General features: G+C 34.4%; 1 protein-coding gene across 1 annotated transcript in view; it reads right to left on the reverse strand.

The window, feature by feature from the left end:
• Positions 1 to 1,210: 1,210 nt before the first annotated feature.
• The window catches only part of LRRIQ3 (leucine rich repeats and IQ motif containing 3), a 237,357-nt gene continuing 213,014 nt past the window's right edge, over positions 1,211 to 25,553 (reverse strand). The window contains exons 8-9 of the mRNA XM_027114088.1: positions 8,500 to 9,229; positions 1,211 to 2,567 (exon numbers count right to left, since the gene is read on the reverse strand). Of these exons, the coding sequence (XP_026969889.1) occupies positions 2,411 to 2,567; positions 8,500 to 9,229 (887 nt within the window). The 3' untranslated portion in view covers positions 1,211 to 2,410. The remainder of the gene's footprint in view (positions 2,568 to 8,499; positions 9,230 to 25,553) is intronic.

Genomic DNA, 25,553 nt, shown 5'->3' on the forward strand with positions numbered 1-25,553 from the left:
CTTGTGGCTCAGCCATCTTTAACATGTGTTTTCCAAGGTGGCAAAAGAAGAGGAAAAATAATGGAGGACAGTGCATGGTATATACCTGGAAGGGCTGCCAATCACTTTTACCTAGATTCCATTGGTCAAAATTCAGTCCTTTGCCTTGATTAACTGAGTAAGGAGGCTGGAAAATATGAGCTATTTGTGTCCTGAAGAAACAGAAAACAGGTTTGGTGAAAAGCTAGCCAGTCTGCCAAAGAGACCTTCTGCAAATTGAATTTTTGGGCTTCATATTTAATATGTGGTGAGGTAAGAGAAAGCAGTCAAAGGTATATTCTAAAATTTTAATATGGGAAACTTTAGATGGTTATGAACCTAGGGAAGTTTGGGAATATAGAAAGAGAAGCAAGATTGGAAAGGGAGGGAAATAGTAAAAAATAATAATAAATTCAATTTCAATGTATGATTTTTTAAAAGATTTCATGCATTCAAAGTAGAGGTATCTAGCATGCATTTGGAAATATAGGAGATATATGAAATTTAAGATATAACCTAGAGACACAGATTTTTGATTCTTCAAAACATAAACAGCAAGCAGCAGTAAAAGTCATAAGATTGACCTGGGACCACACATAAATAGGAAAACAGAGCTATAAACAGAAAAAGCATTGTGTGTAATATGATATCTGCATTAGTACAAAGTAATAGAAATACAGAGATGAGTAAAATTGTCTTTGCCTTAAATAAGCTCACAGTTGGGCGGAAACTAGCAAGGAAATTATTGATTACCTGTTGTGTGATAAAGATTACAAAAGATCTGTAGTATGGAATGGGAACATATAAAAAGGGCAACAAATAGTAAATAAAGGTATTGATTGAATGAATGAATTATATTCAAATATATAATACAAAAAATTCTACCATTCCTTGAGAAAGCGTCCCTCAGCTCTTAGATAGTTGACAAATCCTCCTATAAGTACACAGAAAAGACTTCTGCATCCACTACTACACACTTACCTTTATTAAGTGCCTACTCTGTGGAATGCACTATGTTGCTTTTTGTGTTTTTCTCATTCAAGTCTCATAACAATGCTACATGACATGGACTATTATTTTTAATTAAATCCCAAAAATATATGTATTATTTCCAAATACAGAACAGAAAAATGGGGTAACAGAGAGATTATCTAATTTGTTATGGAAATCTACAACTGTCATACTTTTACCACTTCACTGTATCCCCCTTTGTTCTTTTTGAAGAATAATTAGAAACACCAATACGACTTGCTCATTAGTTATCTGCAAATTAACAAGAAAAGGGAGAACTGATACCATGGATTTAAATAGACAGCTATTATTTTACAGAACATAAGGAAAATGCTACTAGCATTTTTTAGCAGTCCAGCATAGAAGCACAATGAACAACTGCTGTTATAAAATATTTAATTTTGGGAAATTTACCATAGACTAATAAAATTAGAGAATTTTAAAAAGAAACACTTAAAAACTTGCATATATAACTGATGAGTATTAAAGAGAAATTTTGAATGGCATTAGTTACATTGTATTAAGTGAGCAATGTCATAATAAGTGAGACATTTATCTTTCTAGATTGAAAATCGACTAAAATTTTACAAAGAATTTTTGTATCTTTTTATATTGTTCTTTATTTTTCAAATTCTACACCATGAATATGTATTAAATAGACTTAAAATGAATATATACCATTTCTGAATACTTTATGATCACAATTACTCAATTACATGCATCCTTTCTCTATTTCTCCTCTCTGCCCCCCATATATGTAAAGGCAAACACATTGAAATATACAAAAATCTTACAATCTTCTAGGACGTTAATAAGAATGTTTAATTTCCCTTTTACAATTTATATTTTCTAAATTTTTATAAGAACATGAGTCACCAATATAATGGTGAAACTTTTATTTTGAAAAAAGAAATTGTTTTAACAAAATAAACAGGAAATATAATTAAATATATGAAAGCAGGCAAAGAAACTAATCAAAGAACACAGTGTCTTAATAAAAGTCAATAGCTGGGGCTGAAATTACTATTCTAAGGTTGCCAGAGAAACTGAGAATGGCTTACAAATTGCTGTACTCAGGATATGAAACAATACAAGCAATGCCTTTGCAGTATTTCCTGCAATAAATTAAATCACTTTTCATTGTTCCTTGGATATCTGGATATGTAAGGAACCTTTAGGTGAGCCAACTCAACATGATTTAGGTTAAATTATGATCGAGAAGAGAAACATTTTAATCACTCTTTATATTTTTAGAAGATTTACATACAAATCCATCTTGTGACATAGAGTACTTCTTCTTTTATAGTATTATTTCAAAGTGCTTTAACTAAAAATAATGGCCATAAATCACAATGACCATAGAATGTGATCTGGCATTGGTTCACTTTGTCATTCCATTGGGAACTTTAAGGATTAAATTCTTTTTCACAATTGCAGGTTTTGTTTTAGTATCTTGAAATCCTTCACAAGCTTTTTGAAAGGCAATTATATCATTAACAATCTTTTCTTCACAGTGTCCTTTATATATTTCTTGAGCCCTAAGAAGAAAAAAGTAAGGTAACAGAATAAGATACTTTTAAATGACTAAAACCATAACAATCAATCTAATTGTTAATTAAATGTCTTCAAAATAGATATATACCAAATGGGAAAAAGATAGAACTCCACTTATTGCTTAAAATATCATTATATCATTAAATAATATTCATCTTGGGCTAATATTTCTAAGTTTTCTATTAGCTATAACTGAGAATTTTTACAAACGCTGGCTTAGATTCCCAAAGAGGCATCTAACCAAACTATGCCATGACTTGCAGAACTTTTACTTAAGCCTGACTAAATCCAAGCTCTTTCTAGGACTCTACTATGGACTGAATTATGACCTCCACAAATTCAAATGTTGAAATCCTAACCCACAGTATCTTAGAATGTGACCGTATTTGGAGAGAGGCCTTTTAGAGGTGTCCTTATGAGAAGATGAAGGAACACCAAGGATGTGTATACACAGAACAAAGGCCATGTGAGGACACAGTGAGAAGGCAGGCATCTTCAAACCAAGGAGAGAGGCCTCAGGAGAAACCAAACCTGACAACACACCTCCATCTTGGACTTCTAGTCTCCAGAACTTGAGAAGACAAATTTCTGTTGCTTAGGTTACCCAGTCTGTGGTATTTTGTTATGGTATACCTAGCAGACTCTTATTAAGTTAGAGAAAGGTGAACCAGGTTACTCTGGCAAACCTGAGAAATGTCATGGGCCTTAGGAAAATTCATTCATTCATCCTCATTCATTCAAGAGTTATGTATTATAGTGCTTGGCACTATCCCTAGATCCTGGAAACATAAAGATAAATAAGACATGATATAATTTTGAGAAGCTTATAGAAAGTAAAGAGAAATAAAGGTATATGAACATATAAATGAAATACATATATTTATTTGTATTTAAGTATACTCAGAAATGTGGACTTAGGGAGTGGAAGAGAGGCCTAAGTCTAGAAAGTCTGCAACTTATTGACTATGTGATTTTGGACAAGTTACTTAAGTTCTCTCTATCTCATTTTCTTCATCTTTAAAAAGGGAATAATTCAACTCATGGGGTTTAGTAAAGGACTAAATGAGTTAATACACTTAAAATCCTTAGAGGAGTACCTAACATTTAATAATTTATTTTGTTGTATGGATAACAGTGGCATTCATCAGGATAGGGAACTTAAGAGCAGCCAGATGGGAAGAAAGATTAGAATTTTATTTTGGTAATACTGAATTTAAAGAGCCTGGCTATCTATATGGAAATGCCTAGGGAGTTGAATACAAAGAAACAATGGCTTATGGTTAGGAGTACACATAGTGAAACCATTCTGCTTGGATTTGAAATACAGATCTGCAATTTACTGATTGATTTTTGGACAAGTTATTTAAGCTCTACATGCATCATTTCTTCACCTTTAAGAAGGGACAATCCAACTCATAGGGTTTAGTAGGGAGTAAATGAGCTAATACATTTAAAATCCTTAGAGGAAGGCTGGTATTTAATAATCACTCAATGAAAATTAGCTACAACTCGTTTGAAATAGGAGCTCTGGAGAGTAGTCATGTGTGGACATGCAACAGAGTAGAAGTCACAGAAAAATAGACCTTGCACATGTAATTAATTAATGGTACTAATTCAGTCTAAGACATTTATTGAAATAGCCCTCCTACAGATAACAATTATAAACTTGGACAAAATTTAAAAAACAAACTATTTAAAAGAATTGAAGAGTGAAAAACATAATAATCTATTATATCAATATTTATATATACCAGAATCGAACAACTGGAAAATGAAATTAAGAAATTCCATTTACTATACCATCAAAAAATAAATACTTTGACATAAGTTTAATAAAAAGCATGCAAGGCCTATACCTGAATATGATAAAATATTGCTGAAAAAAAGTTAAAGAAAATTTAAATTAATGGAGAGTTATATCGTGTTCAAGGATTGGAAGACAATATTACTAAGATGTCAGTTCTCCCCAAATTAATATGTGAAGAGATTTTTGGGTAGAAATTAACATTTAAATTATTAAATATATATGTGATTAAATTTAGATTACCATTTATTTTAAATGTATTAACTTTAGGTAATTTGAATGTTTTAAAAGCTAATTGTACATGGAAATGCAAAGGTCCTGGAATAACAAAGCAATCGTAAGAAAGAAGAAAAAAAGAGTCTGTATTTTCCTATTGCTATAAAACAAACTATTATAAAATGTATTGGCTTACAACAACCACCATGTATTATCTCATAATTTCCATGGGTCAGAAGTCCAGGAACAGCATGGCTCAGCTGGATTTTCTACTTGGGTTCTTACAAGACTGAAATCAAGGTGTCAGCCAGGGCCACGGTTCTCATCCAGGTCTTGAGGTCCTCTTTCCAAGATTGCTGGTTGTTGTCAGAATTCATTTCCTTCTCACTTTTTCTACATGGCTCCCTTCATCTTTAGGTAAGCCGTGTCATGTCAAGTCTTTCTCCTACTTTGACTCCCTCTGACTTTCTCTCCTGCCTCTGCATTTCAAGGCTCATGCAATATGCTGCCCCCATCTGAATAATCCAGAATAATCTTCCTATTTTAAGGTCAACCCTCAATTACATGTGCAGAGTCCCTTTGCCATGTAAGGTAGCATATCCATGAGTGTAGTATTGATGGGGACAAGGGCAGGCTTCCCGAAGATATGCCACTCTGGAATGCGAATTATTTTGAGCTAAAAACGATCCAGGCCCCAAAGAACCTTTGAACTTCCCCCTTACTGCCTAAATGAAATTAAAATAGGGGGCCTGTGTCAGGAAGAAGCTGTCACCATAGTTACTATAGTAAAGTATTAGGCATTGTAGACAGGGAGGAACCTAGCAAAGCCCATTTGATCAAAGTGCCTTATTGTCTTAGGATGGCCCAGCAAACATGTTTTTACCAAACATTAACTATTTTTGTTCTTCCTGTGAATAACCTTACTTCCCCTTAAAGCCTCAGACCCTCACCTTCTTATCCTTAGTCCAGAGTATATATATACCTTACCTTGCCTTGCTGACTTTGGAATACTTCATACTTACATGGATTCCCTTTGCACATGTAATACATTTGATTTTCTCCTGTTAATCTGCCTTATGCTATTTTACTTGCCAGCCAAAGGAACTAATAGGGGAAAGAGGGGAAATTTCCCCTCCCCCACCATCTCTTATCCTATTTTTAGTCCTAGGGATCAGGGCATGGTATCTTCTTGGGGGCCATAATTCTGCCTAGCACAGAGGTCTTGCATTACCCACTTCCAGGCTTACTAAGAGCAAAAACAGAGGGATTATTAGCTCTTAACAGGAAAATGGGAACCTAATCCTGAGACAGTAGAAAAGGAAATGAGGATAAATATAGGATATGTAGAATTTTATAGATAGGGAATTGGAAAATTGAACAAATTCAAGCTTGAAGGCTTAAAATTCCTTTGGGACAGAGTGACTTGTTGAGAAGGAAAGGTCAGAGGTTGTATGTGCATAGGAAGCTCTATAGTTGATGAGGTTTAAAATCACTTTTGTAGGTAATGGGAGAAAGAGCAAGCACCTGAGGGAGCAGCTAAAGTTGGAGGCCATAGAATTGATATCAGCATAAATCTACAAGTCACTGATGTCTTCTAGCCATTTTTACCTGAATACAAAAAATGAAGATAGATAATTGGATTGTTCCAAGGTAGGGGCTGAGGCGGTTAGTATGGTGGAGGCAATGAAAGAAAAAGACATCAGAGACACTGGGTGAAATGGAAAAAAGAATAATCGAATTAAAGAACCCTGGAAGCTACACTAGAAAGTCTATAAGAAAGGTTATTTGAGGGATGAGTGCCACAATATATTTGAAGAATACATGTGGTGAAAGTAAAGGAAAAAAAGAGTTGAAAAGATAAAGATTTTAGCCATAAGTAAATATATGAGTTTAAAATTTAAGAGGTGGTGCAGTTCCAAGTGGTGAGGTGGCATTTATATGTCTATGGAAATGAGTTTAAAGGGTTCTGGGATCCAAAAATGTTTAGGTTAGGCAATTGGGAGGGTTGTTCTTCTGAATTTTGAAGTTAACAGTGATAACGGCAGAAGCTGGATAAAGAAAAGCTTTATATATCAGGATATAAGGACCACAGGGAATGAAGAGGGTAGTAGTCAAGAAGGTCAATTGATGACAAAAATAAGGACAAGAAGAAGATGATGTAATTGGATAACTGCCTTAGGTGCCAGATCTTCCAAGCTAAATGATACTCTACTTCAAAATGTACACGATGCTGTTCTGCCCTGAGCAGTGTCATCACTTTTTTCAAGTAGGGACAAGAATATTTGGGGAAACTTATGACCAGCTTTTACCTGATATAGAAATTCTTTCATTTTAAAGTCTCTTTTTAATTCATTCTTAAACACTCCTATGGGTATTTTATCAATTTCCTAAACTAGAGCTTTATGGTTCCCCTTTCTTCATTCATTTTTCCTCATTCCAGAGCAGGATCAGGAAGTTATATTCTCAGTAATGACTTCACTAGTTATTGAGATTCACCAGAATGCTTTTAGGTGAAGTGTTTGATACGTTAATGAAGAATCAAATGGCAGAAAAAGAATTGAGAAACTTCTGAAGTCTCTAGACAGATTTTACTTTTTGAGTCACAGCTCTTTTCTGCACATTGATAATCTTTATTTGAAAACATTTATAATAAAACTCAGTAATGCCTTTTAGGATACATTATTGACATAACCAGAACATTGCCTTATTCCTGTGTACTCTCAAGGATAATATCTGTGCAGCAGCTTACAAGAGAAGATAATTCAGTTAATACACATTAGGAAGCTCACTTGACTCTGTATCCTCTACAGATTAATGATGGCCAGACATTCAATTTGCTGTAATAAAACTAAGCTGCTTAAAAATTTTCTTTAACATTGATTTGTGCTAGACTTACATTTTGATATACCAGACTAGCTTTCATTCTCTTTTCCAAAATATATATTTTCTATTAAATTATAAAAAAATTATTTCCAAAATCTTTCCCTCTCTCTCTCTCTCTCTCTCTCTCACACACACACACACACACACACACACACACACACAAAGTATACATTAAGGAAAATGTTTTTAAATTTTGGAGGAGAAAAATATATTTTTCATACTTAAAAAGATATTATATAAAGTACCTCAGTAAATAGTTTTAAATTTGCTTATCGCTAGGAAAAGACAAATGCTTTCTTCCTATTTTACACTCCTTTCTAGTACAGACTACTTTTTTTAAACAATAGCATTTTAAAATGTAAATGAAATAAGCAGTTACAATGATCTTTAAGTATTTCTAGATAAGCCTTAAACATACGTATTCACAGTTTGGTCACTTAAAATATAACCAGGATAAAACTGGCTGATAAGCTTCAATCTAATATCAGAAGAAAAAAAAAAAAAGAAAAAAAAAACTGTGTGAAAGACACACAAGGGTAAAAAAGGGTAAAATAAAATTACTGGGGGTCCTGTCTGGTGTACCCTTTAGAATTATCTGTGTCTTTTCATCTCTTTGAGCTATTTTACAACTCTATAAGCTGAGGAAGAGGATGACCAAACCTCTAGAAACTTGATGGAGAAGACAGGTGACAGATCTCTATGACAACCTTACCCTTGTTTACTGTGCTTTTCCTGGTAACCTCTCATAATTGGTTCTCCGTCCTCAACACCTCCTTTTGTCTTTAGCTGAAGATGGTATTTAAGGTGATGGCTTCAGCTACTTGGGGGAGTTACTCAGTTTTCCTGGGTCTCTCCCACGTGTAGATGTTATTAAACTTTTGTTTGATTTTCTCCTGTTAATCTGTCTCACATCCATTTAGTTCTTAAAACAGCCAGGAGAACCTAGAAGGCAGAGGAAAATTTTTTCCTCCCCAGCAACGTAAACGCTTCTATTATATCAAAACTGTACTTACTTAATTTCCTTCATTTGTTTAAGTAAATCCTTTTGATATTTTTCAGTTGCCAGTTTTTGCTGAACAATTAGGCTCTTCTCTTTTAAGACAGCCTGCTTCTTCTTCAATCTGTCAATTTTAGTCATTGCTTTGGTCAAAAGAGTGCGCTCATTATTTAAGTTTTGAATTAATAAACGGTCTTTAGCCTTTTGTTGTTTTTCTTCCAGAAACAGGACTCTCCTTTCTTTTACTTTCTCAAGGTAGTTGGATCTGTCCTGCCGAAGTCGTTGTAAACCATTCTGAATGGTCTTATTATCTCTTGCAGTTAGTTTATGCGTAGCATGTATTTTCTTATTTAAATTTTCTTGAATAGTTATTCTAACTCGTTCTTTGGCCACTTGTGCCATGCTTACAGCTGTTACTTTATTTTTATAGCTTGCCTGCTTCTTTTGTTCTGAGCAATATTTATCAATATCATAAAGTGCTTGGAGTTTCATACCAGTTCTTTGTGTTGTAAGAAACTCTCTTCTTACACTCTTCTCCAACAGCATGTCTTTTATTTTAATTACTGGTTTTTGATGAGTGGTAGAAAGTGGCTCGGTATACACAGGAAAATAATCTTGTTCTTTTGCTTTCAATAATGCAGTATACCTCAGTGAATCTGAAGTATGTACTGGTAGTTTGAACACTGATATCCTAAAACCGACATCCAATTCTTCATCCTTAATTTTATCTTCAGACTCTTTCTGACCTACATCACACAGCAGACAAATATAATCCATTATACAAGTGTTAAGCACAGTTTATTTTCTGTCCCAATTGTTTTGAAAGCCACATTAATAAAATTGACAAGAACCTTTTATTTACTTTATTAAGGGGCATTTTTCCCAACTGATATTCCTTTTCAATTTGTGATTTAATCGTGATTTTTGGAGAGAAAAATCACTATTGGAATATTTTAACAAAGAAATGCACTGATTCCTATATTTCCTTTATTATCTCTCACAATTATTTAACTTGCACTGACTCAATAGCAGCATTTTACCTTATACTTATTACTTAATCATACGTTTTATTTTTACATATAGTTATTATTATCTCATATTTGCAAAGGACTTTGTAATTCATTTTACCTTATTTTTCTTAACTATGGTGGAAACTAATAGCTGCCTTAAAAATTGCTTTTCCCTTCATTGGATACTCAAAGAAATGAAATCTCTCAGCCTCCTTTGCTATTATGTGTGGCTGTGAGACTGTCTTCTCTAGGACATTGTCAGCAAAAGTTATATGTGTCATTTCTGGTCCAAGGCTATTAAGAAACAAATGTGCTTCCTCTATATTTTCTTTCTTCTTCTGACCCACTGCACAGAGATTAGGATAAAGTGCTAGAAGATGGTAGATCTACAAGGTAGAAGGACTCTGGCTCCCTGAATCCCTGTTTGAAAAAGTACTCGCTGACCAGGATTATCCAACTTGGACTCTTATGGAAGCCAGAAATAAAAGGTAATTATATTCGATCAATATATGTTTCTGGGTTTATTTGTTATCAGAGCCAAGCTATCCAATATAAAAACCTGAATCACATTGTTGTTCATTATTTATTTTCTGACAAACCAGTTGATGAATTTAGGACCAGGTGGCAAATACAGGTAAAAAAAGAATGCTTATTAATCTTCAGAAAATATGTTTCCCGTGTTTGACTGATTCCCTCTCTCTATTGAAATTGAATCTCTGCTAACTCTAGTCTATGAGGGTTTCATCTTTTCTAATCTTTTAATCTTCTATTAGAAGACTCTCTTAAAGTTTTTATATGTCATAATGCCAAATCTGATGGTGGAACATTTATGGAAGTCAAGGTGACCATGAAGAAGGGCAGAACCTGTGGGCTAGTCAGGCAGTAGGAAAGAAGTGAACAGGTAGGATTTTCACTTGAGGCCACAGGAATATTAACAGTAGAAAAGGAAGCAGAGCCTAGAGCAAAGTAGAAAAACAAGGCTAGCAAGTGAAAGCCGAAGTGTCCAAAGATAAAGCATTAAGAGTTTGAGTCCAAAGCAAGGCACTAGAGACTCAGAGGAATGAAAGCCAGAATTTCAAGTCTAGAGTAAACAGGGTGTGGTCTGGAACAACTACCTAGAAAAGGTACTCTTATGGGTAAATTTAATTTTATGTGTAAACCTTGACATGGGAAACCTGGTCAAGAATAAAAGATCAGGGATAGAAAACACAACACTAAAATGTTCCTAAAGGTTCTGGTTTGTGTGGAGTGAGGGAGTTTTCTCATACCACCAAAGGATGCTCTGACACAAGCTGGGTGTCCTACAATTCAACTTAATTCTGATACTACCTACCTGGAGATAGGATCAGATTCCACAGGTTAAGAGCTCAGTCCTACCATCCTGCCCTCCCCCCTCTCTCTTTGGATGCTAATTGCAAGTCTAAGATAGGAGGGAAGGGGGCAGGGCACAACCTTTAAAAGAATGCCACAGTACATGAGGATACACAAAAACTGGTTAGAACCTACTAGGCCCAAGATGGCTTAAGACTGGACTTCCAGGGGCTTCCCTGGTGGCGCAGTGGTTGAGAGTCCGCCTGCCGATGCAGGGGACACGGGTTCGTGCCCTAGGTCTGGGAGGATCCCACATGCCGCAGAGCGGCTGGGCCCGTGAGCCATGGCCGCTGAGGCTGCGTGTCCGGAGCCTGTGCTCCGCAGCGGGAGAGGCCACAGCAGTGAGAGGCCCGCGTACCCAAAAAAAAAAAAAAAAAAAAAAAGCAGTATATCTTGAGCCTCATTATACGCTCACTGTAATACATCAGCATGCTAAATGACACTCCCACAGGTGCCATGACAGTTCCTAGGCTAACCATAAAAGGCCAAAAAGTGGGCAGTGGCCTAATTCTTGGAAATCGCTGCCCCTTCCCCAAATAGTTGGAATAATCCTCCCACTTGTTAGCCTATGATATTACCCAGCCCATAAAGCTAACAACCCTATATCCTGGGGCCTCTTGCCTTCTGAGACAGCCCACACTCTGTCTATGGAGTGTATCTCTCTCTGAATAATTCTGCTTTCACTCTATTTCTGCTCGCTCGTGAATGCTTTCCTGTCCAAATCCAAGGAACCTCACTTGGCGGTCTGTCCCAAGGACTTGCCCAAGACCTGGGATGTGACCATTCTCTTGCACCCCATTTCCTGCAACAAGTCCATCTTATCATGTGTGCTTCTGACCAACCAGCTATAGATTGGAGGTTCCAACAACCCTCTCCTTGGTATCAATTAATTTGCTAGAGCAGCTCACAGAACTCAGACAAACATTTAAGTTAGTAAATTACTGGTTTGTTATAAAAGGATATAACTCAGGAACAACCAGAGGGAAGAGATGCATAGGGCAAAGGACTGGAAAAGGGTGAGAAGCTTCCATGCTCTCTCTCTAAGCACATCACTCCCCCTGAATCTCCATGTGTTCACCAATCTGGAAGCTCTCTGCACCCAGTCCTTTTGGAGTTTTATGGAGGCTTCATTACGCAGGTGTGACTGATCAAATCACTGGCCTTTGAAAACTGAACTCAATCCAGCTACTCTTCCCTCCCCAGAGGTCAGGTTTGGGATTGAAAGTTCTAACCCTCTAATCATGTGGTTGATTCCCCTGGAAACCAGCCCTCATCCTTAGATGAGTTCCAAAAGTCACCTCACTAACATAACAAAAGACGTCTTTGTTGCTCTGCTCTCATCACTTAGGAAGCGTCAGGAGCTCTATGCCAGAACTGGGGACAAGGACCAAATATATCTTTCTTGTTATAAATCACAACATCACAGTTACCAATATATATATGTTTGTCCCTTAATAGTTTAATGTAAGTAAGTCTTGCCTCCTTGGTGAAACTGGAGGCTCTTTGAAGATAGAAGCTGTACTTCATTGTGTATACTAACTATAATTACTTTTTGGCTGATGATTGACATTTTTCTCAGTGGTTGCTTGAACATAATCCCATTAGCACTTTTAAAAAACTCCCAGTTTCCTTCTCTGCTTCAAGATATCACTCACCGCTATACAATTCATCTTTTAAAACTAGGACTCTAATCATGTCATGCCTTCCACCCAGACGAAGGAAAACAAAACCTTCATGGTCCTTTACAGTTAAGCTTAGGATCCTATATTATAGGAGAAGAGCTCCATTTTTCCCCCCCTATACATCTGCCACATCTTTCCATCTTTGGGCTTTTGCTTATGTTATTTAATGTTTTGTCCAGTATGTTGTTTTCCCTATTTACGTAAGTTCACATTCTATGCATTTTTCAAGGTCTCTTCACATGTCACTTTTCTTTATTCTTTAAATAAGAGTGGATAGTTTTTAAATTCTCATATCACTTCCTTCCTTATAGAATTTACCACACATTTCATTGATATTAAAGCTCTATGTAGTAATTCTTTGCCATAGTAGCAAGCTAGATATAATTTCCTTAGTGGTAGGGACTGTACTTTTCTTTTTTTTTTTCATCCTCCATTCTTAGTATTTTGCAGAGAGTAGGGTTTTCTTTTTAGGGGGGTAGTGGGCTTAACTAAATAGTAAATGCCAATAAATATATTTGTTGGATGGATGAGTAGATGAATGAACGAGTGAATCTGTTGCTCAAGATCAATGTCCTTTGCATAGTGGTGAAAGCCTAAAATCTGGAGACAATTTGGCTGGATTTGAATCTAGTTCTACTATTTACTAAGTGTAGGCAAGTTATTCGATTCTCTGGGCTTCAGTCTGATAACTGTGGATGATAATACCCAATTTATAGGGTTCTAACAGGATTAAGTGAATTAATAAAATGAAAAAAGCCTGATAAAGTATAATATATAATTATTAGAGCAGGGCCTGACAAAGAGTAAGAACAATATGTTATTGTTTTTTTCATTATATTTGATATGGAAAACAAGGAGTTTATCTTATCTCTTTAATTCCATCAATGGCATAGTGTTCAAATAGCCACATAATTTAGTAATGACTGGGGAAAATACAGCAAAGCATTTTATCACACCCCTCAACATCCACTGGACAGTTAACACAGAACATACAGGAAAAGCTTCTTTGTATGTATATTTTGTTTCAGGACTTTATAATTCATCTCATTCATTACAGTAAAAACAGAAGTCAAGTGATGGAAATGTTCTCATATTTCCATAACCAAATTTATAAACTTGTCTGTATATTCATGCATCTTCTTCTACCCTGATACAATGAAGGAAGCATCCCTTCTTTCAGCAGAGGCCAAATTCTTTACATGTGCTTTGGTCCCATCCCCCTTTAGCTTCACTTCTGCAATTATCCTAACTCTCTCCTTTATCATCCCCTCACTACTGGATCATTCACAGCCATGTTTAAACTACCATAATCACCTCTACCACCACCAATGCAAGAACAACAAGACTCCCTTGACCCTCATTGCCCTCTAGCTACTATTCCATTTTTCCTGTTTGATTTCAGAGTGAAAACTACCATGAGAGTTGTCTCCCTGTACTATGCCCTTTTATTCACCTTTTATTAATTTTTCAATTTATCAATTTTTTATTTATATATGGATTTCAACTCTACTGTACTCACCCACCTGTTGAAACTCTCCCTAACAAAAGCTTCTATGGTGATAAATACAAGGGACACATTTTTTCTGTTCTAATCTTTCTTGAACTCTCAATGGCATTTAACACAGCTGATCATTTCTCCTCCTTCAAATCTTTTTTTTTCCATATTTTCTGATTTCCAGATTCTCTAAAGCTCTCTTGATATCCTGAAGATATCTCTTTTTTTTTTTCCCTATGTTGTTTAAAACTCTCCTGATTTTTCTTCCAGCTTTCTGATGACTTCTTCTTAGTTTTGTTTTCAGACTCTTTCTTTTCACCAAATTTCTGGAGTTGTTGAGGACTTGATACTAGGTCCCCTTCCCATCTCTATTTTCTCTTCTGAAGTGAATCACGTTCATGGCTTTAAATATCAATCTCTATGCTGATAACTTTCAAATTTATCATTTCCACTTGGAAGTCTTATAGGTATTTTTCAAACTTGGCACATTCAAAACACATTCAAAAGATCTCAGTTGCTACCAATAATTAATTCCCTCTAAAATCAGCCCTTTATCTCAACAAATAACACCTAATAGTTTATTCATATTATCGATCAGTCTTGTAGAGTTTACCTCAAAAACATAGCCAGATTAACTGATTCTGTTCTTCCATTTCCTTGCTATCACCCTAATTCAGGTTTCTATCAACTCTTACTTTGACTATTTGCAATGTCTTCTTAAGTAGTCTCTGCGTTTCCCAACACACAATTTCCCACACAGTGATGAAGCCATAATAATCTCTTGAAATTGTGTCTTTAAAGATCTATGGCTTCCATATGCCTTCATGATAAAATTCAAATTACTTGTCATGGCCTATAAAGCCTTGCATGCTTTTATACTTGTTTACTTACCTAATATAATCTTCCAACTACAATTTATCATTTACTTTAATATTGATTACCTCATAAGAAAGATATTACTGATCACCAATCATAACAATACAGTTAATATTTACTGAATGGTTGCTACACGTCAAATTGTTCTGAGTCCTTTAAACAAATTATCTCATTTAGTCCCCTTACCAATCTTATGAGGTAAGTACTGTACTGTTTTTATCCCCATTTTCAGATAAAGGAACTGAGGCTTAAAGAAGTAGTCAACTGTTGAAGTAAGATCCTAACATCTACCTAACATCTGGCAAAAAACAAAACAAAACAAAACAATCCTGAGGACTCTGGAGAATGTTCAAAAGCAAGTAGTTTTTAAGAGTGTGTTTAAAAAAAGTCAACATTCTTATAACAGAATCCAGAAGATTATGTAACATTTGCAATGCCAACAATATAACCCAAAACACATACTATTAATGAAAATTTTTTCATGAAAGATAGCACTTCATATAAAATAAACAACTCATGCAACCACACCTGCCATTTAGGCTCCTCCTTTCTGTAGTCTCTGTGAAGTGGTACAATATTAAGTAGATTGTGCTAAATTAAGGATTTATATTATAATCCCTAGAGAAAATAAATACATAAGGTGAAGAGGTTCAATGAAAAATCCAACAGATAAATTAAAATGGATTATAAAATGTATTTGAATAATCAAAAAAACAGGAAAAAAAGAAACAGAGAAACAAAAACTGAAGACATATACAAACCAGAGCAGAAAACAAGTAAAATGGTCCTGATCTAATAAGATTAATGTCCTTAAAAGAAGAGATACCAGACAGCTTACTTTCTCCACCTCTCCATGCACACAGACTAAAATGGCCACATAAGCACACAGCAAGATGTCTGGCGTGTACAAGCCAGAATGAGAGGCCTCCCTAAAAATGACCATGCTAGCACCCTGATCTTGGATTTCCAGCCTCCGGAACTGTGAGAAGATAAATTTCTGTTGTTTAAGCTCCCCATTCTGTAGCATTTTATTATTGAAGCACGAGAAGACCAATACAAAAGGAGTACTCTCTCTTCTGAATTCCTAAGCACAGTTCCCCAGCTGGTGTGATGTGGCATACTAGTGAGCTGTTAATGAATAACGGAGTGCCCAGAGACACTGATCACCCTTGTGGAGAGTGGAGTTACTACAGCCTCTAGGCACCCCTTTGCCATAAATTTTATCTAGAGCCTTTGGAGTCAAGTGTGATCTGACACTACTCTACAGTCATGGCAATAGAATGGGGCTCAGGAGGCTTTCTATCACTTGAAAATGTACTTGAGCAGTGAGTTACTGTGTGTGGTGCTATTTACTATTGACAAGAGACTCATGAAATAGGTGCATAATATGGCACATAGCCCAAGGTGCGGCTGATCTGGGGTAGTGGCTCTCAAATCCAGACTATAGTCATCCCTCCGTATCCACAATGGGTTGATGCTCATGTCCCTTACGTAAAACGGTGTAGTATTTGCATATAACCTATGCACGTACTCCTGAATCATCTACAGATTACTTAAAATACCTAACACAAGGTAAATGCTATGTAAATAGTTGCCTGTGAGTAGCAAATTCAAATTTTGTTTTTTCAAACTTTCTGGAAATTTTTTTCTGAATATCTTAGATCGAGTTGGTTAAATCTGTAGATGTGGAACTGTCAGATATGGAGGGCTGACTATACACGTATATCAGATACTTCAATCCAGTTTTGGTTGATAAACATTTTTAATGACATACTTCCTAGAAGCAGAATGGCTTTTCTTCTGTAAATTAGAGTTTCATCATAATTTTGAAATATAGGATGATATAAAAATTCAATTAGATTTGAAGTCCATTCACATTTTCACACACATACAATCAAGTTTATACTTGTCAATGAAAGAAATGGGAAAATAAATTCTTGCACAGAATCTTTCAACTATTGGAAATGTCTGAAAGTAAAGTAAAAAGTTTTATATTTTTATCAGTTATTCAGCCTAAATTACTTGTTATTGGAGACGATGAAGACTTAAAAATGATTATAATTAAAACTTGGTATATTAAATACCTATTGCTACTTAACGAATTACTCTAAAACATAAAGGCTTTAAAACAATAAACTTTTATTATTTCAGTTTCTTTAGGGTAAAAATGCAAGAGTAGTCTAGCTGGGTGGCTGAGGCTCAGAGTTTCCCAATGATATTATAATTAAGATGTCAGCCAGGGTTGCAGGCATCCAAAGGCTTGACTGCAGTTGGAGGATTCCATTCCAAGTCTGCTCGTTCACCTGACTATTGACAAAGGTCTAAGTTTCTTACTGGCTGTTGGTTGAAGGCCTCAGTTCCTTGCTGTGGGTCTTTCAAAATAACTACTTGGTGTACATATGTGTTCTTCTGACATGGCAGCTGACTTTCCCCCGATCAAGTGATCTAACAGAGAGCCCAGAGCAGGACAAAATATCTTCTGTGATGAGTCTTATGAGTCACATATCATCTCTTTTGCCATATTCTATTCTTTATATTTAAGTCCCTAAGTCCACCCCACAAGGGGAGGAGAATTAGGCTCCACTTTTTGAAGGGAAGAGTATCAGTGGATTTGTGGACATATTTTAAAAATCACTGCATCTTGTGTAAATATTTTATGTTCATGGAATTCAAGCTCAAGTCCAACAATGAGATGGTTTTAAAGACATTATTTATAAGTTTTATATAAACTCAAAATTTGATATCTAATATTTTATATTCTATTTTTATTACTGTAATTAGATAATTTAAACAATAAATTTTCTACTAATTACAAACTCTCTCTCATTTTAACCTAGCACACTTTACAAATATTATTATTATTGATTTGTGCCATAACTGGAAGCACTGTCTTATAGCAGTGGGACAAAATCCACTCAGATAGTTCATAAAGAATTCTGCTTGTGCTATAGCTGCGCATCTTAACTCTTTTAGTAAGTTTTAGTTTTTAAAGGATAGGGGATATGTTATATATATCTTTATATCCTCTACTACAGTTAGCATAGTGTTCTGCATTTTTGGTATACAATTTTAAAAATTCAACTATTTATTAAATATAAGTATTATATACAAAACTAGAATTTAAAAAATACATGTGAAATGACTTTTAAATGTATTAATTTTTCTCAGAGACAGTTTGTGTTTTATAAGGAAGTCAAGAGTTCCACTACAAGATTTAAGTATAGCAGAGGGATGACCAATTTGAATTATCTGATATATACTTTCCTCATCATGTTAATTTATTCTTTCTTTTCCATTTTTCCCTTCTACTGACATCTTTTTTTCCGCTTAACAGCATTTTTGCTTCACCTGTGTATTACCTGACAATGGCATCAAGGTTCTTTATTAGATCCAGCTGACAGCATTAAGAGCCAAACAGTGACTATAATAATCTAGGAGGTTGCAAAGTGAACTTTCCATACAAGCAAGTATAAGGTCTACATGTATAACAGCTTTGTATTGGTGACATTTTCCCTGCTTCTTTTATATTATTACAAGACAAAAATAATAATCACAAAAGTCACTTATATACAAGTTCAAATCTGTGAGGCAGATTGGTGATCTGAGCAGCTTCTATAAAACCTGGAGTGACTTGATATCCAGTAAGAACTTGTCAGTAACAATAGGCCCCAAAATGGCATTCTTTTTTGTGAATTAGGGAATTGACAATAAATATAATCCAAATGAAAAGGCCTGAAGGTCACCTATCTAATATATATAAGGCAAGCAATACTATAAGGGGCAACACCTTTGAATATGAAGGGCATTGACATAAAATATTGCAAACAAACTGTCAAAACACAGTTCAAATAGAAAAGGAAAAACATGACATGAGGAAGTTTTGGTACTGCATCTCTGACCCAAACTTACCATAGGAAAATGCCTAGAGATAGATTGTTGCATATTTCCTAAACATTGCTTGACACTGTTATGGAGTTAATCCTTTACCTAAACTGCTGAGTCACATAAGAAAATAATTTATATAACTCTATTTAACGCTCCTCCTTTGTATAACAATTTTTTTCAGAAAAAAAATTAGAACTGGCTACTTGAATTACAGGCTTAAAAAGGACAATTACTTGGCCATTGATTTAAAGAACTGTCATAAGATTGAAGAAAATAAGGTATTAACATAGTTTCTAGTTGCACACTTAACCTGAAAGACAAGAGCAGGGTATCAGAACCATGACTGGGTACACACATAGGTGTTCTCAGAAACCCCTGGTTGAATTTTTAAATGACAAGAAGCTCTTTAACACTCACCATTAAATTATTATTTATGCTTCCTCCATATAAAATGAGATGTTTAACAAATTGTAGCTATTAAGCAAATAACATGAAAATCTGAAACCCAAGCAAAATTCATGCTAGGTTTTTTTTTTTTTAATGCTGCTACAAAAAATGGAAAGGAATCTGTCCATTAAGCAATCCTTTAATAAAATTATGGAGTCACATTTGGATGTCATGCCTGCCAATGATTTCTGTTCCAAAATATGTAGTAAAATGGCCTAAAGACCTTCACACTTAGAGAAACTCCATTGCAAGGAAGTCTTTTATATCTAACACATCACCCCACTTTAAAAAATAAAAAGCAAATAACACTCAGGGTCCAAATATACTCAGAAGCTTTTCTGTTTCTTTGTTTTCTCTTTCTTTTGCTATTTCTTAAGCAGAGGGCTAAAAGGAGTGCACACACACACAAAATGATGAAATGTTTAATACTGTTTTGGTAGATAATAGAGGGCATAAAATAGCTCTCTGTCTTAGTGTCTTAAAATGTCTTAGTACTTATTTTAAAAGTACATAGTTAGTTTATCATGTTGCTTTTTAGCATTCTTTTCTTTCAACTTGAAGAACTCCCTTTAGCCATTTTCTTGTAAGGCAGGTCTAGGGGTAATAAACTCCCACAATTTTTCCTCTAATATCAGGAACAAAGTAAGGATGTCATCCTGTCCAAAATAGTACTGGAAGTCCTAGCCAGAGTAATTAGAGAAGAAAAAGAAATAAAAGGCATCTAAAATCAGAAAGGGAGAAGTTAAATTTTCCCTATTTGCAGAAGACATGATTCTGTATCTAGAAAACTCTAAAGACCGCCCCCCCCCACCACACACACACAAATGATTAGAACTGAGTAATCCAGTAAAGTCACAGGATACAAAATCAACATACACAAATCAGTTTCATTTCTATACACTAATGACAAACTATGTGAAAAAGAAATTAATAAATCAGTCATATTTATAATAGCATTAAAACAATGAAATACTAAGAAATAGATTTAACAAAGCAGGTGAGAAATCTCTACACTGAAAACATTAAGACATTGATGAAAGAAAATGAAGACACAAATACACAGAAAGATATCTCATGTTCAAGGACCAGAAGAATATTGTTAAAATGTCCATACTACACAAAGCAATCTACAAATTCAGTTCAATCCCTATCAAAATGCTATTGGCATTGTTTACAGAAATAGAAAAAGAACAATTCTACAATTGATATGAAAGCACAAAAGACCACAAATTGCCAAATCAACCTTGAGAAAGAACACAGCTAGAAGCATCACACTCCATGATTTCAAAATATATTACAAAGCTACAGTAATACAAACACTAGTGCACTGGCAGAAAGACTTTTAACAAATGGAGAATAGAATAGAGCCCAGAAATAAATCCGTGCATATACAGTCAACTGATCTTTAACAAAGGTGCCAAGAATATACTAGGGAGAAAGGATAGTCTCTTAAATAAACCGTGTAAGGAAAACTGGATCTCTATATGCAAAAGAATAAAATTGAAATCTTATCTCATATTAAACACAAAAAATCACTCAAAACAGACTAAAGACTTAAATATAGGACGTGAAACACTAAAACTCCTAGAAGAAAATATAGGAGAAATGTCATGGCATCAGTCTTGACAATGATTTAATGGATATGACACCAAAAGCACAGGCAACAAAAGCAAAAATAGAAAAATGAGATTACATCAAACTAAAAAGCTTCTGCACAACAAAGCAAACAATCAACAGAGTAAAAAGGCAACCTATGGAATGGGAAAAAAATATTTGCAAATTATATGTCTGATACAGGTTTAATCTCCAAAATAAATAAGAAACTCCTAAAACTCAATAGTAAAAAAATTAATATTACAATTTTTAAAATAGACTAAAGACATGAATAGATATTTCTCCAAAGAAGATATACAAAATGGCCAACAGACATATTAAAAAATGTTTGGAGGGGGAGGGATAAATTGGGAGATTAGGACTGACATATACACACTACTATATATAAAATAGATAACTAATAAGTACCTGCTGTATAGCACAGGGAACTCTTCACAATACTCTGTAATGACCTATATGGAAAAGAATCTAAAAAAGAGTGGATATATGTATAACTGATTCACTTTGCTGTGCAGCAGAAACTAATACTACATTGTAAATCGACTATACTCCAATAAAAATTTTTAAAAAAAGCACGTAGCGGGTAGTGAAAGGCCAAAAAAAAAAAAAGGTTCAATGTCACTAGTCATCAGGAAAATGTAAGTCAAAACCACAATGAGATATTACCTCATACCTGTCAGGGTCAAAACAGCAAAAGACAAGTGTTGGTAAGGATATGGAGAAATTGGAACCCTTGCACACTGTTGGTGGCAATGCAGCCACTATGGAAAACAGTATGGAGGTTCTTAAAAAATTCAAAATAGAACTACCCCATATGATCCAGAAATCCAATTTCTGGGTATTTGCCAGAAAGAACTGAAATCAGGATCTTGAAGAAATATTAGCACTCCTATTTCATTGCAGCATTATTCACAATAACGAAAATGTGGAAACAAATGTCTGTAACAGATGAATGGATAAAGAAAATGTGACATATACATAGAATAGAATATAAAATATACTCAGCCTTAAAAAAAAAGGAAATTCCGCAATATGGGACAACATAAATGAGCCTTGAGGACATTATTCTAACTGAAATAAGCCAGTCTCAGAAAGACATATACTGCATGATTCCATTTATATGAGGTATCTAAAAGAGTCAAATTCATAGAATCAAGTGGAATGCTGTTGCCAAGGGCTGGGGAGAAGGAAATGGGAAGTTACTAATCAACTGGCATAAAGTTTCAGTTAAACAAGATGAGTAAGCTCTAGAGATCTGCTTTTCAACATGGTATCAAGTAGTCAACATACTGTATTGTACACTTAAAATTTGTTAAGAGGGTAGATTTCATGTTAAGAGTTCTTACCAGAACAAAATAATTCTTTTTATAAAAGTACAGAGTTAGGCCTAATCCACAAAATGCACCTCCCCACTTTGAATTTAACTAGTGTCTACAATGCAAACAATGATAGATGTATTTCCTCCTTGCTTTCACCCTTTCTTTTATATTTTTCTTCAGTTTAAATATGCAGAGACCAAAAGATATTGTCAAGTTTCAGTGCAGCAATTAGAGTAGCCAGAACAGCTAGACCTTAAGTGTTATTTAAATAAGTCCCTTTAAGTAATTCTTAGGATATCAACCTCGAAATGACCCAATTTTATGATAAGATCCAATGATACAAGCTTCAAAGTATAAATCAACAAATAGAAATGTCAGAAACCTCATAGAATCTTCAGAGACTATATACAGTTCACTGTAATGTAGATATTTAGGATTTTTAATTGTTACTTGTGGTCATATTAGAGTTCATTTTTCTCTTTTTTCTCATTACTAAATTATTAATATCCATTTCATTTCTATTATAATTCATTCTGATATGTTAATTATTCTTCTATTTTAATTTCTTTTTGGATAATTTACCTAGTAAGTCCAAGACTCTGTGAGCATTTATCCAGGCTCACATCTCAACTCTCAATCTCAGTGTTTTATTAATGTAATAGATACCAATTTCTCCCAATGGCAGCTACTTAAAATTACATATAGTCTCAATGAAGACCTTAATAGCTTCAAGCTTCCTAGAGTCATTTTGATTTATTCATCTATTAATTCATCTATCTATCCATTCTTCCATCCAACCATTCGTATTTCAGTAGCTTGAAAATTCAGTTGAAATTCAAGAATAAGTGTAAAATTTCTTATTCAAACTCCTTCCAGTTCTTAATTTTCTTAATTTTTCCTCTAAATTTTATCTTCCTTTTTAATTGTTTTAGAATTATTTGGTTTCTATGGATATTTTCAATCTTTCTTTAATAAAAAAGTTTTTTGCTGTTAAATGTAGCAATCAGATAACAAATATAATATATATGAAAAATGTATACTTAGCATTGAACATTTGCTATGTGTAAGACACTTTTGTAGACAAGGGAGGTGAGACATTATGAAAGACACAGTCTTATGGAACTTATAGTGGGAGAAGACAGATAAAATCATAAACAAGAAAATATCAAGGAATAAGTGCTCTGATGAAAATCAATCAGGTTAAAATGACAGCAAGTCTAGTAATTATATTAGGTAGACAAGAAAGATTTTTTAAAGGAAATTCAATTTCATCTCAAATCTGAAAGATAATAAGGAATATTCAGTAGGAAAATTTTGGGGAAAAGAGTATTCCAGGAGAAATGAGAAGCTACTGAAAAAATAATAGGCAGGAACACATGGTCTGTTAGGGATACAGAAAGAAAGCCATTTTTGCTAGACCTCAGTGAGCAAAAGGAGGGTGGTGTGAGATGTGGTCAGAGAAGTACGGCAGGAACCAGATTAAATGGGACATTGTAGGCCACAGGAAAAAAGTTTGGATATTATTCTGAGATATAGAGCCATTTAAGTAGGTGAGTGATATGATGTGTGATTTCACCATGAAGAAAATGGATGTGAACGTGGACCGCGAGAGGATAAAGGAGGGAAACTGTTTTAAAGGCTACCATAGAGGCCCAAACAAGATTTGACGGCAGGTAGGGCTAGAGTGAAAGCAATGAAGTTGCACAGAAGAGGAAAGATTTAGGATATGCTTTAAAGGCAAAGCCAATAAGGCTTGATGACAAATCAGATCACAGAGGAGAGGGGGAAAAAAATACAACCAAGGATGAATGCTAGCATTTTGGATTGAGGGACTGAATGGATGGTGATGCCATGTGTTGAGACAAGAAATACAGGAGAAAAATCAGATTTTATGACCTAGATTAAATATTCTTATACGCGTTAATCTTTTTGAAGTTCATAGCTTTCATACTCAAACACGAGCTAATGTTTCACTAATGGCGCATTTAAATTCTTTATTTAAAAAAATCATTTTCTGTTAATACAATGTCATTTAAAATATTTTATCCTAAAAATAAGAAGATCATTTTGAACTCATACTATTTGCTTCTGTTTACATGACTACTAATAATACTCAGGTAAAAATTGAGGAAAATGACATCTTTGTATACTTTTTATTTAAGAACACCTGGTAATTTTGAGGTATAGCTACAATTTCCACAAACTGAATTATTCAACGAAGGGCAACACAATTTGTTTAGATATAGTTTACCATATGAAAAATAAATATTTGATAAAAAGAAATTATCCTTATATTTGTACTTCATATTAACTTCTCTATTTAAGAGCAAAACAACTAGACCACATTATAATCAATTTATTTTCAATTATCTCAACAGTTTTACTGTCACATGAACCTTTAGCACTCACAGGAACACAGAAGCCAGTAACATTTGTGGTCAATGGAGCTTATCTGGTTATTCTAAATGTATTATACATTTATGAGCCACCTGTGAAGAAACAAGTGGTCTAAGACTTCAGTGTAGCTATGATATGAATGCTCAAAAATGGATCTGAAGCAGTTGATCTTTTCAACAAAGTGTATGACATCTCAGCACAAGTAGATGGCCTTGTGTGGTAAATAGGCTTTGAGTCAGCTTTGAGTTCTGGTGAAGCAAAGAATAGGAAGGAAAGGACAAAGAAAGTAAATGTAAAGAAAAAAGCAGAGACAACTTCTGTCATGCACTGAGTTTTCCCTGATTTAGGCAAATAAATGTCACTGAAATTACAGTGACAGTGGCCATTTTCTTCCAAGATGAATTTTCTTTGTAACAATACAAAAGTGTCTGAGGTCTTCCACTACCCCATCCCATTACATATATGCACAAAATGTGGTATAAATGGCCTAAGATATGATCCAAGATCATCATCATAATTGAAGGTTACAAAAAACTGTATATCTCACATGTAACAGAGTTATATTGGAAACTGACTGCAATAGGATAGAAAGTTAGAAAGATGCAGAGAAATTATCTTTCCACTTAATACCATTAATGTATTTCTGAAAACTAGACATTCTGTGTGAAACTACTATACAGGAGCCTATTTGTCTATATTCTACATGGGAAAAATTGTAATGTATTACAAGTTAACCACAAAAACCTATAATTTCCAAAAACAATGCCTTGAAAGTGATAGCAGTACAATACATATTTATAAGCACCTTACATACTAATATGTAAAATACTTAAAATATTGTTACTTGATCATCAACTAATAAGGTTGCTTACAAATTGTTGTTTTGATTTCAATGTTGTTTCAATTGCTCCTGTTAATGACAGCAACATCTCAGATAAACATCACCATTGCTGACATCCACATGTTTTAAAAAT

Source organism: Aethalodelphis obliquidens, unplaced genomic scaffold (genome assembly GCF_003676395.1).
Source record: "Aethalodelphis obliquidens isolate GAN/ISIS:26980383/991018 unplaced genomic scaffold, ASM367639v1 scaffold13, whole genome shotgun sequence".
NCBI lineage: Eukaryota > Metazoa > Chordata > Mammalia > Artiodactyla > Delphinidae > Aethalodelphis > Aethalodelphis obliquidens.